At 28.8% G+C, this 16,951-nt stretch overlaps 1 protein-coding gene across 1 annotated transcript in view; it reads right to left on the bottom strand.

The window, feature by feature from the left end:
• The window catches only part of LOC136968294 (TBC1 domain family member 2B-like), a 107,953-nt gene that overhangs the window by 6,768 nt on the left and 84,234 nt on the right, over window positions 1-16,951 (bottom strand). The window contains exon 18 of the mRNA XM_067262295.1: window positions 3,085-3,162. Within this exon, the coding sequence (XP_067118396.1) occupies window positions 3,085-3,162 (78 nt within the window). The remainder of the gene's footprint in view (window positions 1-3,084; window positions 3,163-16,951) is intronic.

Raw genomic sequence — 16,951 nt, 5'->3', positions numbered from 1 at the left:
AAAACAAGAAACATCACAGTTACATAAAGCAGTAACTCTAGCAGACTCAAATAAGACACCATTAAACTTATGCTCACATCATATGGACACAACACAACATATAAAAAGCATAGACACCATTAAACAATCGTGGGCTTGAAAGGCACTCCATGGCAGGCATCCTTACGCCCTGGCCCAGGAGTTTGTTGACAAAACTCCTGATTAGCTTCTGTCTCTTTGGGGAGACAGAAGGATTCATGATTGCCATACAGGATCAGGTCATAAATACTAAAAACTACAGAAAACACACAAATGACACATGCAGAAAATGTCATATCATGCCAGAAACTATACAACACATCACTTCTGGTTGCAAGCTCTTGGCACAGACAGTTATTTACACAGACATAATCAAGTATCAAATATAATACACCAAGAGCTTGCAAAGAAACACAAATTAGTTGACATCCACGAACCATACTACAAATACATTTCACGGACAAATTGGAAAACAACACGCACAAAATGTAGTATGACAGAGCCGTAATCACAGATAAAACAATTTACCACAACAGACCAGACATCACACTCATTGACAAACACAATAAAATCACATACATTATAGACATATCCATTCCAAACACTCACAATGTATAAAACACATACACTGAAAAAGTACACAGAACTCGCCCAGGAAATAAGGCATCTGTGGAGGATGGATAGGGTGCTTATTGTACCCATCGTTCTCGAAATATACGGTATATATTAATTTTACTAGAAATGTATTGTGTTCATCATCAGTCTTTCTCTTAAAAATTATAAAATAAAAGCTTTATACATTTGAATTTGATAATTTGTACTGTATATTTAAAATATCTTTCAAATAAGTATATCTGAAATATATATTATTGTTTTAAAACTAAATATAATACACAACTCATTAAAATCTTTGTACAGTGAAATGCATATTTCTATCCTACTTCAAACATGCAATATTTATGGCTGTCTATATTTGAAGGGAATTCATTGTTGTAAAAAACAAAATTTTTTTTTATATATTTGACTTAATTTCAGATGATATATATAATGATTGTGTTATTGCTACTAACAATCATCTATTGTATCTATTCATTGAAACTTAATAAATGTTATACAAAAGTTAATATTAGAACAAAATAACAAGGTTCTTGAATCAAAAGAATTTTTTATGTGTCTATCTAATACAAAAATTAATTTACACTGATTCACTTTAATATAATTTTATAAAAGTATTGGTTAATCTAATTTGTAATAAATTAATTTATACTGTATCAATAAGACTTGTTCTTTCATTAAGTGGCCTTTACATTGTAAAATAATTTTAGTATCAAACATTCGTTATTTAACACAATGAAATTTATTAAATTTTAGAACAATTGAATATCAGAAACAGATGTTATTAGTATTCTTTTTGTTACTATATTATACTCAAAACAAAATTAAATCATGCCATTTATATTTTACTTACCACCATCAGCTATGTTTTATTTTCACATTTACATGATTTTTGATAAGCAAGTAATATATTTTCTTTTTGAAAATATTTTTTATGTTACAAGTTTTACAAATATATATCAAATTTAATAATTGTTAATGTACTTTCAGTTATATATTGCAAATAAATATACAATCATATTAATAGTTTTATTAATTATTTGTTACATTCTACAATAAATCTTATGATTTCATTTCACAATAATTAAAAATATACGATCCAAAATATGATTAGTAAAAATGGAAATATTAATTTTAAGAAATAAATTGATTTCTTAAAATTAATAAATTCACCTTATTTCATAAAATTAATATTTCTATGGGATGTATAAATTTAATTAATGGTGATATTTTTATCTTACCATTGATAAAATTTGTGAATTATTGGTTAAACTATTCATGTAGTTACTTCAACTGAAGAATAGAATGTATCAATTTTACAAAAGGTTCAATACAACAACAGGGCACCAAAAATCTTCATGAATGGATAAATTATTCTTATTAATCTTTGAATAAAGTTGATGTAGGATTTATTATTTTAAAAATTTATATATTTTCATTGTTAACGAGTTGAAATTAAGACGAACAGATAAAACAAAAAAATTACTATTTATAAATAAATGAAATTTTAACTTTATATATTGATATACAGGTACTCCTCACTTTACAACCTATCTGCTTAGTGACCACTCGCACTTACGACCAATTGAGTTTTGACCTGCAATTCGGGGAATCCCCTTTCTCGGCTTGAGTGTCAATCAGTAGCGAATGGTGACATGTGCACTAAGCATACTATAATAGGCTTGCGCATACTATAAGTCTTTTTATGAATAAATTTGAAGTTTGTTGCATAACTTGTATAATTTTACAATGATCCTATATTCACGCAAGCTCCTCGCTTATCGACCAATTCGCTTAATGATGTAGTCGTTGGAATGGAACTCTGTCGTAAAGTGAGGAGTACTTGTATAATATTACATATAATATTAATTAAAAACCTATTGCTATACTATCAAAGACACTTGAGAGAATTTGTCTCAGAAGCCAAAACATACAATTCAGATCTAACCAATTCACTAAAATCAAGTTTCTTACATAGGTTTTGTTTGTACGTTTGAGTACATGAAGATAGTTTGATATCTTCGTCTATTTTCATGACGATAAATAATAAACATGCATAAAAATAAACTTCATCTATTCTAAGAAAACATAGAGACTATCTATTATTACAGTTAAGCATATGATTTAAAGGAGAACTGAGTGTCTTCTAACTGCAGTCTGTGCATCTTGTCATGTACATAGTTACTTCAGTGATATGTACAGTGTGGATATTTTGTAAATTTTTTTTTAAGCATGAATATATTAGAATAATTGCTATTACAAAATATCCTTGTTTTATAAAGTTATTTAAAGAAAATAAAGCAAGTATTGAGAGGGATAATTGTTGGTGTATTAGTATAATATATTATCTATTTAAATGATAGCTTTAATGGAATTCTTTATAATGAAAACTATTCTTAAATTGTACATTCAATCTTTTAAATAGAAAATATTAAAATCATAACAATATACCTTGACAATTTGCATATGTTGCAATCTTTTGGAATTAATAAGGCGCATTGGGAATGGATTCAGTTCATTGAAAGCAATCTAGAAAAAAAATAATTAAATTCTTTTCTAATTTAATTTAATTATCTTAAAAGAATTTGATGAATAAAAAATTTATCATCAGATTTGTATTTTCTTATATTTTGCATATAAAATTCTTTTCTATATAAATTTGTAACATCTTAATAAATATTATAAACAAATAATACATCAATAAATAAATTTATCTTCATTTTTATCTTATAAATATAAGCTGTTAATATAAATCATGTGAATTTTCATTCTGTTTAATGATAACGAGCAGCACAAATGTAAATATCTGTAGAGAAAGTCAATAAATGTATAATATAATTATCATCTCTAATCTAACATGCTGTAGTCTTTATGTAAGGTACTGTATAATATAACACAACTGAATTAATTCAATTCACTTCAAACTACAAATATCTATATCAGTGGTTCTCAACTTTTCTGAGGCTGTAGAACACCAGTTATATACTTTTTGTTACGTGGAGCATTAAGCATCAGTGCATTCAAAAATTGATAAGCAATTCCATGTTTACTATTCTCAGGAAACAATGAAGCAATAAACTAATAAACTTTAATATATTAAATAAAATAGAAACATGAAATTATCTACAAACATAGCAATGGAAATAAATTTGAATAAAATTTTAAAAACTTTTCTTTCATATCTTTCATAGAAAACTCGAGGTTTGCGGAACACTGGTTAAGAACTACTGATCTATTATATATATATATATATATACACACACACACAGTAGAAACTTACAGATCACTCTCTCTGTGTAAGTGAAAATCACTACTTCATCTGTTGTATTTAGTCCCATGAAACTAGGTCATGTAAATATAATATTAAGTTAGATTTTGAATAAATTAATTCAGCTTTAAACACAGTAATTCAATTACTCTATTTATTGTTCACAAAAATTTAAATGCACAATGCTTGAAGTACCCAAAACACAAAAACAGATAAGTTTTTGGATTATCCAAAAGACCTTTGGTCCTATCAACTCCGAATAAATGAATTTGATTATTGATCTTTCATTTAAAAATATGATAAGATAATGATTTCATGGAACAAGTAATATTAATGAAGAGTTAGTAGTAAGCAAACAAATTTTTAAATTTTCTTTAAATTGTATAATAATAAATTCTTTCTTTTTCTAACATACTAAACAAATTTAAAAATGTCTTCATAGATATATATTTTAAAAATAAATAAATATATATATATATACTTTGAAAACTATATTTTGTTTCTAATTTTATTCTAAAATCATAATTCATTCTTATAATTACAAACAAAAATATATTATTAACCTTTTTCACTTAGAATAAAATTTACATATTTATGAATAAAGTAAAAATTTAAACCAGTCAACATTTACTGTTTTAAAATGATAAATTGGTATTTTAAATATAAAATTACAGAATATATTATATATATTACTATGATTTTTATAAAAAAATTACTTGCGAATCAAGATTAAGACATGTATTTATCAATAATAATTTTTTTATTTTTTAGAAATATATATACATACATACATACAGTAGAACACCAATTATCTAAGGTAATATGTACATACCAATTCTATTTGGATAACTGAAAACTCAAATATAATGGACAGCAGCAATAATTTGGGATTAAAAATTACAAATATAAAAGCTGTATTTGGTAGTTTTAAGCTGTTTTTATACATTTGTGAATTTAATCATATAATTATAAGAACACGATTCTTACATAATTTAAGGCTATTATACTGGGCCACAATCCAGGAGATTGTTTTGCCCTTAAAAGTCAGGTTAATGGATGCTCATACTTTACATCATTTATTATTCAGTCTTACAATAGTTTAAGAATAAAAATGTGCATTACTGTTACATTTTAATGTGAATGGTTTCTTTCACATTGAATAATCAAATAATGAAAGGTAACAGAAATAAATCAGTTTATAATAAGTTTTATTGTTTTTAGACTTTTTTATACTGTAATTCATAACAGAAAGTTGTGTATTCACTTACAGGTTTGCATCAAATGAAGAACTTTGACTAATCATGGTTATACTCTATGTAATATATATATATATATATATATATATATATTATATAAGTCCATTACTGTACAGTAAAACATTAGAATGGAGCTTGATAACAGATCTAGAGAAAATATCTGCAGTTCACAGATGTTTACTCCAGGTCCACATGCCAAATCAATATCGTTTCAGCAATCTGTTACCGCGAATGTAAAAAGATTCTACTGTATATAATAATATTCACTTGTTCATTACAGTATGTTGATACTGTGGAAAAAGTCAAATATGTAATGGACTAAATTTCAGATATAAAATACATGTCAGTTTTATTAAACTGGTAAAAACAATATACTATCTATCAGTAAACCTAAAACATAAATCTAAAGCTTTTCGTTTTCTTTTATGATCCACCGGTTTGCATTACAAAACATACCCAAGACACGTCGCTCATAGAGAAAACAAAACCAAAACTGAAAAAATTAATCAATCAGAAAACGAAACAAAAACTAAACGTAAGGTGAAAATCTACGTCGAAAAAAATGATTTTTATATTATTTTTGTATGTTTTGCAAATAAAATTCAAAAATAATAAAGTTAATAAAACGACAACTATGACGAAATAAAACGGCGACTAAAACGGCGTTTGGAATGTCGAGTATGATTCCACTGACTTTTTAAACACCATTGTCAAACTTCTAGGCAAACAGGAAAGCAGCGCTTAACGTCCGACGTACACGTTTTCCCGTTTAAAACTTCGGTCTCAACCTCGCTATTTTATTAATGGAATTAATCTGATACTATCGAATGTCGAGAAAAATGATTTTTAGTTTAATTTGAGGAACTGAAACCTCGTTTGGAAAGGTGTACACGTCATGTATTGCATAGTACATTCTTATTCACGTTAAGATTATAAGCAGAATTGTTATAATCAATTACGTAGAAATTTCACTGGCCTTTTTTCTTTGAAACGCTTTTGTACTCTCTTTCTAATTACGTCGAATTTCATCTATGCTTCCGTGTACAGTACATTATTAACACTATTCACTTTGCAAATTAATCTCCAACAATCACCTTTCCGCAAAAAGTAATAGTTGGATCTATCCTCCTCCTAATATATTTTTTTTCTTGTCTTGACTATCTATCAACACCCGTATTTCGGAAGAAGTAAAATGACGCCTTCTTTATTCTCTTCCATGTTATCACCGAAACTCAAGTCGGAGACAATTTGCATTATTTGAAAGTCCCCGGACTATATTCCTATTGGAACGAAACAGTATACGCTCAAATCAGATCACTGATATTTTGTCGTAAATAGTAAATCGGGTTACGATGAGCTTCTTGAATTGCAGATACCATGTCGCAAATTTGTCACATTTAACCTTTTGCTGTTCTTTTCTGTGTTCATTTGTTTTGTTTTTCTGCTGTACTTAACTACCATACGCAATATATATAAGTAACAAGTTAAAACAATAATAAAAAAAGCCATAAAAATAGGCAATGTTCAGTGGCTTTATTTCCATGATCTGTATTTCGAATAATTTTTCTCTTAATGCTGCTTCATAATGTTGAGCTGAAGGCATCTTAAACATTGAAAATAAATTTAAATTAAATGCTCATCATCAAAAAAGATCATTTAAACTGAATATTCAGTAGCATAGCTGAAAACATTAATTATTTCTGCATGATGTACAGTGCTCTATGTACCAATATGATAATACTCGCAATGACTATTGAATAATCACAAACATCACAGACAGAGAAGTTGGACCAATACATACAAAGAAGTAAAACAACACTACAGATATGACTGGAAAAAGATGACAATAAAGAATATGACATTCGAAATGCATTTCATCAAATGGAAGATAATGAAGGCAAGAATCTTAGTCATTATACTAACAAATTAATCTGTCTCTCGTTTTAATTAAAGATTTTAAAGAATTTCTCTAAGAGATTTTAATAAACAAAATAAATCTTAATAAAATCGCTTAAAGTTATGAAGAAGTCATAATTTATTTAGTTAATAATTTATTCGAAATCTGATTAATATTCGAATTCGAGAAGTGATATTCACCCATCTCTAAACAATTTATAATAGTACAAATATAATCAATATTAATCCAAAATCGAGAGAAAAATCTTTTTAATCTACATAAATTATGAATATATTTACGGAACATTTAAGGGTTAAATTTACCTATGGTCAAAATGGCAGCTCCTCTCTAATTCCAGAAAACAGAAGGGAAACAGTGAGGACGCACGTTCTAACCTAATCTAACCTAACCTATTCTAATAAATTACCATAATTATTACCAACAAAATTATTAGGTTAGGTTAGAACGTGCGTCCTCACTGTTTCCTTTCTTCTGTTTGCTGGAATCAGAGATGAGCAGCGCCGTAACTAGCCTTTTGTGCGCCTGGTGCGAGCTTCTGTAACTACGCCCCAAAACTTGGTCCAGGTCATTTCTGCGCCCCACTAGGGTCTACGCCCTGTGCCTGGACACTGCCCTAGTTACGGCACTGGAGACGAGCCGCCATTTTGACTACCATAGGTAAATTTAACCAATTTAAGTAATGCAACATTGAACATCACAATATATTAGAATGAATATACAATCACAAACTATTATTTAAAAAACAAAAATGCGTACACGTGACGGACTAATTTCACAATGGTTATAGTGGCTTTCACTCACCACAGATATTTCCTTATAGGCAATCGAGAAGCCCGAGTTTTATCCTCCTTATAGTATATCTTTTTTTTTTTTTTTTAAATATTAACGTGTAAATATATTTTGAACTAAAATCGTAAAGTGCCACGTTGTGTTACTAAATGTAAATGATGGAAGTCAAGTTGTTATGAGTGAAGTGCTTTCACTTATTTTGTCATTGTGAAATTAGTTCGTTAGCAGCTGTTCTACAAGCTGAATATGACTTTTACTCGTATTAACATTTATTTGTACCTAAGTTTTATATAACACACGGTAAAATGAAAATAGAATAAATTAAAAGATGAACCACTTGTATTTCTACCATTAACAAATCAGTGAAAGTGGATTCCTTCTTGGCCGACTATGCCTGACGTATAGCAAAAATTACTGTAATCTGTCCGATTAATCTGTAGATTCTTATTAAATCCTGTAGATTAATCCAATTTGTTGAGTACAAATAAAGATTTATTTTATTCGAATGTCATCTGTTGGAGGAATCAACAAACTGTTGCAAAAGGTTTAAATGAAATTCAGTTCTGGTTTAAAGCGCTAATACGTTCAATTTAGGAACACGGCATAAGTTTCATGTTTCAATGAAGTAAATAAGCACCCGAAAGTGCTTCTTTTGATATTAATTCCTAATATTGGCGGTAGTGTCTCAACTACTTTACATTGGTAAATGCACAGATACATGATGTACTGTACAGTACAGGCTTAAAAGTACAGGTTTTTAAGCATAGACTAAATTCTTAGTAAAATAATAATCAATAGAATGATTAAATAATCATTGCTAATATTTAGATGCGCGCATGTTAACTTTATTTTAAATCTAACTATAAGTTAGTTCATAACGAGGAATTATTTATTGTGACATCGTCACAATGCCGGGCTGCAATTTTTAATTTATTTTATATGCTCTCCACTTTAAATTATTAATAATGGCTTGCCCCTGTACATCATACTTTTCCTTTAACAACGGTCATCTATTAACTGCTTTCAGAGGAAGCTTTGAATTGAAATAACGACTTTCGGTTTGTGTCGGAAGTTCGTATATAGTTAATCGGGGCCTCCTGTCCCTAAGATTTTCATATCTGGTCTCAGATTTCATCTAACTAACTCCGTTCTCGAGATTACGGAAAGACAAACGGACGTACAACAACAATGGGAATTTACAGGTCTATAATTTTTTCAAATTGCAGTTCAATGAAATGAATAATCCGTTCTAATACTGTATTTGGTATAAGTGTTAATTTTATTTTAAATCTACAGTTTTCTAATTTCTGAATGATTTCCGCTATATGGGATGCATACTATTTTTCCCTACACTTTTAAGAAAGTGCGCAAATAAAAAGTGTTTACTGGCCACTGCCTAAACGTTATCACTAGCTATACAGCATTTGGAATTGTTAAATTTCTCGCTTCAATTATACGTTAGTCGTTAAAAATGGTGATGAAAAAGTACTAGATGAATTATTAATAATTAAAACAGTTTAAAAATAACGAAAGTTTATGTATTTTTAATGTCAGATCAATAAAATCAAAATTTCCAGCTAATTATATTCTTACCTGACTACCCTATTAATGTTATCAATCGGTTAACGTCATCAGCATAAACGAATTTCATAGTAATTACAATAAGTGAAGTCTACTGTGTTTGTGTATATATATATATATTTGAGAATAAGTTTATCATGTTTACAATATACTAAGTATTTGAAATATAATTTAGAAACAGAATTTTCATGTCTAGGATTCAAAGATCAAATTCTATGATATCAATGAAGTTTGATACTTATATTTCAAGTTAGTATTTATTGGTTACGCAGTATAATTTAATATCTATTAGACCTATATAAAAGAATTTTAGTGTATTGTGAACAACTTTCATGGACTGTATTTATGGATTTATATTTAGATTTATATACAGAAATAAAACAATTAAATTAAAAACAATTACATTAAAGAATCATCATCTATATTTATTGTATTTTTGTGTTGTGTAGGAAACAAAATTAATCCATTCCACTGCGATTTTTAATTGAAGCAACTTTTTATAGTAGTTTATTATATAAAATTATAGCTGTAATAAAAGTTTTTTCAAAAAAAATTTAACAAAGATATCTTTGTTTTTATTTTCAATATTTCCTACTGTGGTACTGAAATTTAAAGGAAAGATTCAAAAACATTACAAGTCATCATATTACTTCTACAATACTTCTTAGTCATTCAAATAATTTAATATGCATATAAAGCTTGCATTTGAATACTTATATATCAGATTTTAAACAATTTTCCTTATTCCTTAAACTTTGTATTGTTTGAATTAAATTACTATTTTTCCTATTGCAAATGTTTACTAACTCATTTTCAAGGTTATAATCAAATTTATACATTCAACTAAAAATTGGATTCAAATCATGATTAAGCATTAAACTAAATTTAAAATCTCGAATATTTCAAATTTTAGTGTAATGTAATATACCTTTATTTTCAGCATAAATAAATATTCAAATAATATTTTTAAAATTATGTATAACTATGATATAATAAACAATCTGTACTTCTAAAACTATGAATTACGTTCTTAAATCTTTGTTAATTGGAATTCGTAGAATCCAAATAGAATTCACTTAATCTTGCCAAGTTATTTAATTTGACTAAAAATTTCTTTAAAAAAAAAAATCTCAATGCAGAAATTTATTTTATGACAGTTATTTTGAAATTTGTAAAAATAGAGGATAACTATCACAAATTCTTTACGAAATCCATTTTGAGTTTTGTAAGAATTTTTGATAGTTTCCTCTTTAATTGAAAAGAACCTACATTACAGTAACGGTAAATATAATACTATTGAAAAATGAAAACGGAGTAAAAAGTTCCCGAATTACTTTTCAAATTTAATTCTTAAAATGCAATATATAAAGTCTTCATGCATTTAAATGTTTTCCTTAATAATCTCTACTTTAACTTGTTTGAACAAGTTCCTACGTTATATATATATGTGTGTGTGTGTTACAGTCAAAACCCGGTTTTAGTTAGAACGCGTTTTAACTAGTTGAAACTAGTTTATACCGGATGTCTTTGTTAAAACCCGTTTTGTCTAGTTACAACTAGTTTTAACTCAAATTCATTTTTGACTAGCAGTAAATTCTAGTTTTAACTAGACAAAACGGGTTTTAACAAAGACATCCAGTATAAACTACTGTAGTTTCAACTAGTTAAAACGCATCCTAACTAAAAACTGGTTTTGACTAACATATAGAGCAGTGGTCCCCAACCCTATGCCCGCGGGCACCATAGCGCCCGCCGATCGTTTTACGTGTGCCCGCCGCTGTGCGACCACGATAAAAATAAAAATATTTCGGTTTTCAATAAAATGCTATGTAAAAGTTTTTTTTTCATTTTTAATGATTAACCACTCAAAAGTAGAAATAGCGTCCAACACAGATAAAAGCACAAAGCGAAATGCGACCGATCTCTTTTTCCCCTCCGCCAAATCTTCATCAACCAAATTTCTCATACCTGAAATGAAATAAACCGGTCCGTTCTGAATATCATAAATTCAAAGTACAGATCACGACTTACAGATGAACACCTTGACGATTGTTTACGAGCAAGAATATCATCATACTCTCCTAATTACGAAGCAATGGCCAATGAAATGCAATGCCAAAAATCACATTTACTTTCAGATTTATATTTTTTATAAAGAATTTTTATACTCTAGATTTTGTATGCATTGTTTAGTAATTACTTGTTTTGTAAAAATTATTGTTAATAGTCTTGTGTACGTTTTATTACGTTTTATCTCGTACATTTTTGGAATTAAATGTTTTCTGTACATTATATGTATGTATTATTAACTATGTCCAAGTATAAATTCACCTTGAAAAAATAAATGGTGCCCGCCGTCCGGTCGGTATTCTAGAATGTGCTCTTAGGTACAAAAAGGTTGGGGACCCCTGATATAGAGTGATTCGAGGTAAGATGGTAAGCGGGGAAGATGGCTACTTTTCGATATTTTCAAACTGTGACGTCAGATATTGTCATGTGTTTGTATGATGAATCGTTGGGCCAATATTGAGTGCGGAAAGCTGTAGTTGGCTACCGTTACCTCATTTTCTACATCTGAGAATAAAAGCAATAGAACGAAGTTTTTGTTGCGAAATGTTTCTAGAATCATTTTAAAACTAAAACTTAAAATAGAATTTATTAAAAATTGCGGAAAACAATTAATGTGTGATGTAGTTAAGGTTCTAAAGTTTCCATTGTGAGCTACCGCCGATCCCGATCGGAGACGCTAGAACACGTGACTCCACTAGGCATCTTACCCCGACAAATGGGAAAGATGCCACATTTATCTTGGGGTAACATGCCTATTTTTTGTTAATTGAATCCCAATACGCCTACTTTTAATAAATTTTTGTTTTCTCGTTTTATTGCAGGATATGCATAAAAATTATATAAGAACTTCTCAAAAAGGTTTTTGGACTGAAAAAAGCTTTCTGGGCTGAAAAGCTATAGAGCTAGTGGAAAGAACGACGAATCTAGATCGAGGCGCCTCTAGCGGCGACGCCGAGTAACAGAATCGGGGCTACAAAGCCGGCACCAGTGTTGTTCCACCTAATACTTTTGTACTAATCTAATACCTTTTTACTTGTTCCAGTACCGAGATACCCAACACCATTTTCCTAGTACTATTCATGAAATCCTAATACCTTTCCTTTCAATTTAGTACCTTTCAAAACATTCGTTTTTATTCTATATTTCTCTATTTTTTACTTTATTTTGGCAGTAAATAGATGCTTTTATTGCTTCCTCATTCAGCAGTTGAACGTATTTTTTGCAATTAGATTCAATAAAAACTAAACTACATAATCGAGTTCTTACCGATTCTTGTGAAGCATTGTTATTAGCAAAGGAGCTACTTAAAAGCACCAACGATAAAACGTTACACTTTGAAACCATCATCTGCTTCAACCATACAAAAACATTCTAGTAAGGAAGATTCTGATGACAATGATCTTACCAGCGATTTTTCAATGTGATAAGTTTAAAGTTTAGTACTTCATGTTCATTACTTTTGTTTCAACATTTTGCTCATTTGATTGTTATTGGGGAATAATAGCATTCTTGCAATATATGAATTTTGTATGTTACATGTAACACTAAATATATTTTAATAAATAGAAACTTGATAAATTATAAATTTATATATTATTTATAAGTATATATTTAAATAATATATAATATATACGTACAGTACAGTACATTCAGCAGTTTACGATCAAATTAATGCCTGCATTAGTCAATACAGTCACTTCCTGACTTACGACGGGGTTCAGTTCTGCAATTTCGGACGTAAGTCGAGAAGTGACTGTACTTACAACAAAACAGTAAACCATCTTACACAAACACACGCGAAGGGTACAACAAAACTAAGGATGACGCAATCAATCGTCAGAAGCGTGCAAGATATACATGTATATGATATATATTTGACGAAAACTATAAAAAATTTATACATTTTAAAAATTTTTTTATGAAAGTTTTTCGTCATAACTCGAGAAGTGACTGTAGATCATTAGGACTGAGCAGTATTAATATTCTGATATTTATTATATTCTTAATTTTGTACAGTTTAAAGGTTGGCGTGGAAGTAAACTATATATCCATTGCATGGTAAATAATGAAATTTATAACTAACCATATATATAGAGGAGCTTCAATAAAGACCATAACAGCAGCTAATAGTATTGTATTAACAGGGAGAACTTTTACCTTCATTTTCTCGAAATACTAATTTTGCTTCTCATTCCTTTCTTCCACAGATTTCTTAAATTCAAATATCACATCATATGGCAATTAATATCTGTTAGATTAACAAAATAATATAAAAGAAAACAGAAAATTACTAAAGTTTACATTAGAGAACTAAATTTAAAATAGCCAACTGAGGTTTTATGACAGAATATTGGTTAGAATGCAACACATCATTATATAATTAACCACAGGAATTAAATTGAAGCCAGCCATTTCTCTTTCCTCCCAGGGTATTGTTCATTCGGGAACGAATAAAACTTTGTACCTGGCGGCGCAGTTATATAGGTAAATATAGGTAACACTACAACCGACCACACAACAGTTATTTTTTGAAGTTTTGTGTGGCAGAAAGCTGTAGTTCATTATCACAGGAAGATATCGCGTTTCAGTAAGTATCCAACCCAAAGACGCACGTGTTTTCCCGAAGCAGTTTTCTTTGCCTGCGTACAGGTGGCGCTCAACTCAGTTCCACTAGCTCTATAGAGCACGTTAGAACGGGCAGAAACTTAACAATATTTATACTGTGCTGTTATACTTACTATGAAGTACTTTGTACTACATATGCAATAAATTAAATTTGGTTAAGATATTCGAAAATTAATTTTATGCAATTATATTTGTTATCTTACCCTAATGGCATTTGGCATCTCACCCAGATACTTAGGGTGAGATGCCTAAAATGCCAGACAGTAAAAAAGTCGTCATTGCAAACACAATATACAATTATTTTTCATATACTCCAAAGTTTTATTTGAAAAGCATACTCAAGAATATGATATTTTCGTTAGAGGCCTCCAAAACCCAAATTATCGCTGTAATTTCCTTCATAAGCAAAATGTTAGGCATCTTCCTCCGTATCACTACACATAACTTTATTTATTTCCCCCAAACATATCTATGTAGCTAAAATTAGTTTTAACTAATGTTAAAAGTTAAAACTAGTTTTATCTAAAATCAAAACATGTACAGCAGTAAATTAACTAGACAAAACCCGTTTTGTCTAGTTAAAGTTTACTGCTAGCTGCTAAACCCATTTTGTCTAGTTAAAACTAGAATTCACTGCTAGTCAAAAATGAATTCGAGTTAAAACTAGTTTTAACTAGACAAAACTGGTTTTAACAAGGACATCCAGTATAAACTAGTTTCAACTAGTTAAAACGCGTTCTAACTAAAAACGGGTTTTGACTGTAACATATATATGTAATTTCTCTTATAAAGAGAAAGGTGAAATTTGTGCGAACTTGCACTCGACTTGAACAGCAAATTTTGAACATGTTTTAGAAATGAATTACGAAATGCAAGTTATAAAAAGCGAGTTGAAATTTCTGCAAAGAGAAATTACATATTTTGTACGCAAATCTATGGATGGTTGATTTCTTCGAGTTTTTGACACAAGAGTTTTTGACACTGTAGGTTATCCTGCACCATGTCAAATGGCATAATTAAATAAATAAGTAAATACAGATTATAATTGTACAGAACGAATCTATGCAATCGTTCTATTTTGAATCTCCCACGTTACCTTGTACTCTATGTACTTAACGAGGTATTAAAAGTACTGTACGTATCGAAACAATTTATTAATATATGGGCACAAAGACTCATTGGGTGAAAAAAAATCGATCATTACGTGTTCCGACTTCTCAGACCCAGCCCCTTTTCAAATAATTTATTTTATTAAAAAAATAATTTTTCATTTTTATTAAAATCTTTATTTAAATTTATTTATTTTAAAATATATGCTCTCAACCTCAAATTAGTACTGTAGTGTCTTGCCCCTGTACATTATGCTTTTCCTTTAACGACAGAATCGTGCCGGTCATCTATTAACTGCTATCAGGGGAAAGTTTTGAATTGAAATAACGTGACTTCCGGTTTGTGTCAGAAGTTCTTATATAGTTAATCGGGGCCTCCTATTCCTAAGACTTCCATATCTGGTCTCAGATTTCATCTAACTGACTCCGTTCTCGAGATTAAGGACGGACGGACGGACGACAGTGAGAATTTATAGGTCTACAATTTTTTCAAATTGCAGCCCAATTAGTATAGTGTATTTTTTTATATATATATATATTAATTATAGCATATTCTTAGTATTCATAATAAATAGCTAGTGATGAAATGAAGATTGAGACAAGCCTCTAAAAGCACGTTACATTGTACCAATATACTATATCATTTTTATTCAAAATATTTAGTTTGAATAAATAAATAAATTTTTAAAACATTCGAGAAACATGGAAGTTTTTTAAAATGGAAGCAGCAATTTTATAAAAGTTTTAAGAAAATAATTTACATTACAATTTAGTTTTAAAATATGTAATATAAAAATTTATTAGGCGATAAATCATTATTTCAATAAAGTAAAATTTTTAAGTATTTTCTTTCACGAGAATATTAATAATAAGAACAGTTTAAAGCATCTATTTGCTACATCCATCAATCATATATTCTGAAAATATTTATGTCGATATAAAGAAAGAGAAGTAATCCTTTGAAATCGAGTTTTATCATTTGCAAATTTTTATACCTTTTTAATTAATTTGACATTTTAGTGCTTTTAAAATAGAACTAAATATACAAGGTTTTGCTTCGTGTCTAGCTGTTTTTTTTTCTTTTTTTTTAAATAACTTTATATCCCTATTGATTATCACTAGTTTTGTACATTCCTTCGCTCATAACCAGTTCACACAGTTACTATATCATCAGAAAGATAAAAAGCAGCATACAATAATTTGATTTCTCTATTAAAAAAGTAACGAAAGAATCAAAACGGAAACAATTTGCTAGAAACAAATACTGTATTAAGAAATACAATAACATAAATACTTTATTTATAGAATAATTATACGCTATTATTAAATCTTTACTTTTGAAAATTACAGTGATTATTCATCATCATGATATGACTTTCATTGATGCAAACTGACATCATTACACACATATATATTGAGTTTCTAATAAAACTAAATTTTACCGTGACTTAATTTGGAATCAAGCTTATATGATAAAGACTCATTTTATGTGGTTTATCCGTACAAAATCTAGTCATTTACGAAAGAATGAGCTTAAGATTATATATAACATTAGCATATATTATCAATGAGTTAAGGACACACAACTATTAAAATTTCGCATAATCCAAATTCGAAGAAAAATAGATTGAAATAATCTATTAGCATTCATTCGGTTTCTTTTTAAATTATGTAGCATAATGTACTTTACACGGACTATGAA

Source organism: Centruroides vittatus, unplaced genomic scaffold (assembly GCF_030686945.1).
Source record: "Centruroides vittatus isolate TY-2023 unplaced genomic scaffold, ASM3068694v2 contig_1427, whole genome shotgun sequence".
Classification (NCBI taxonomy): Eukaryota; Metazoa; Arthropoda; class Arachnida; order Scorpiones; family Buthidae; genus Centruroides; species Centruroides vittatus.
Note: the sequence above shows the minus strand (reverse complement) of the source record. Positions and strands in the feature narration are given on the sequence as shown.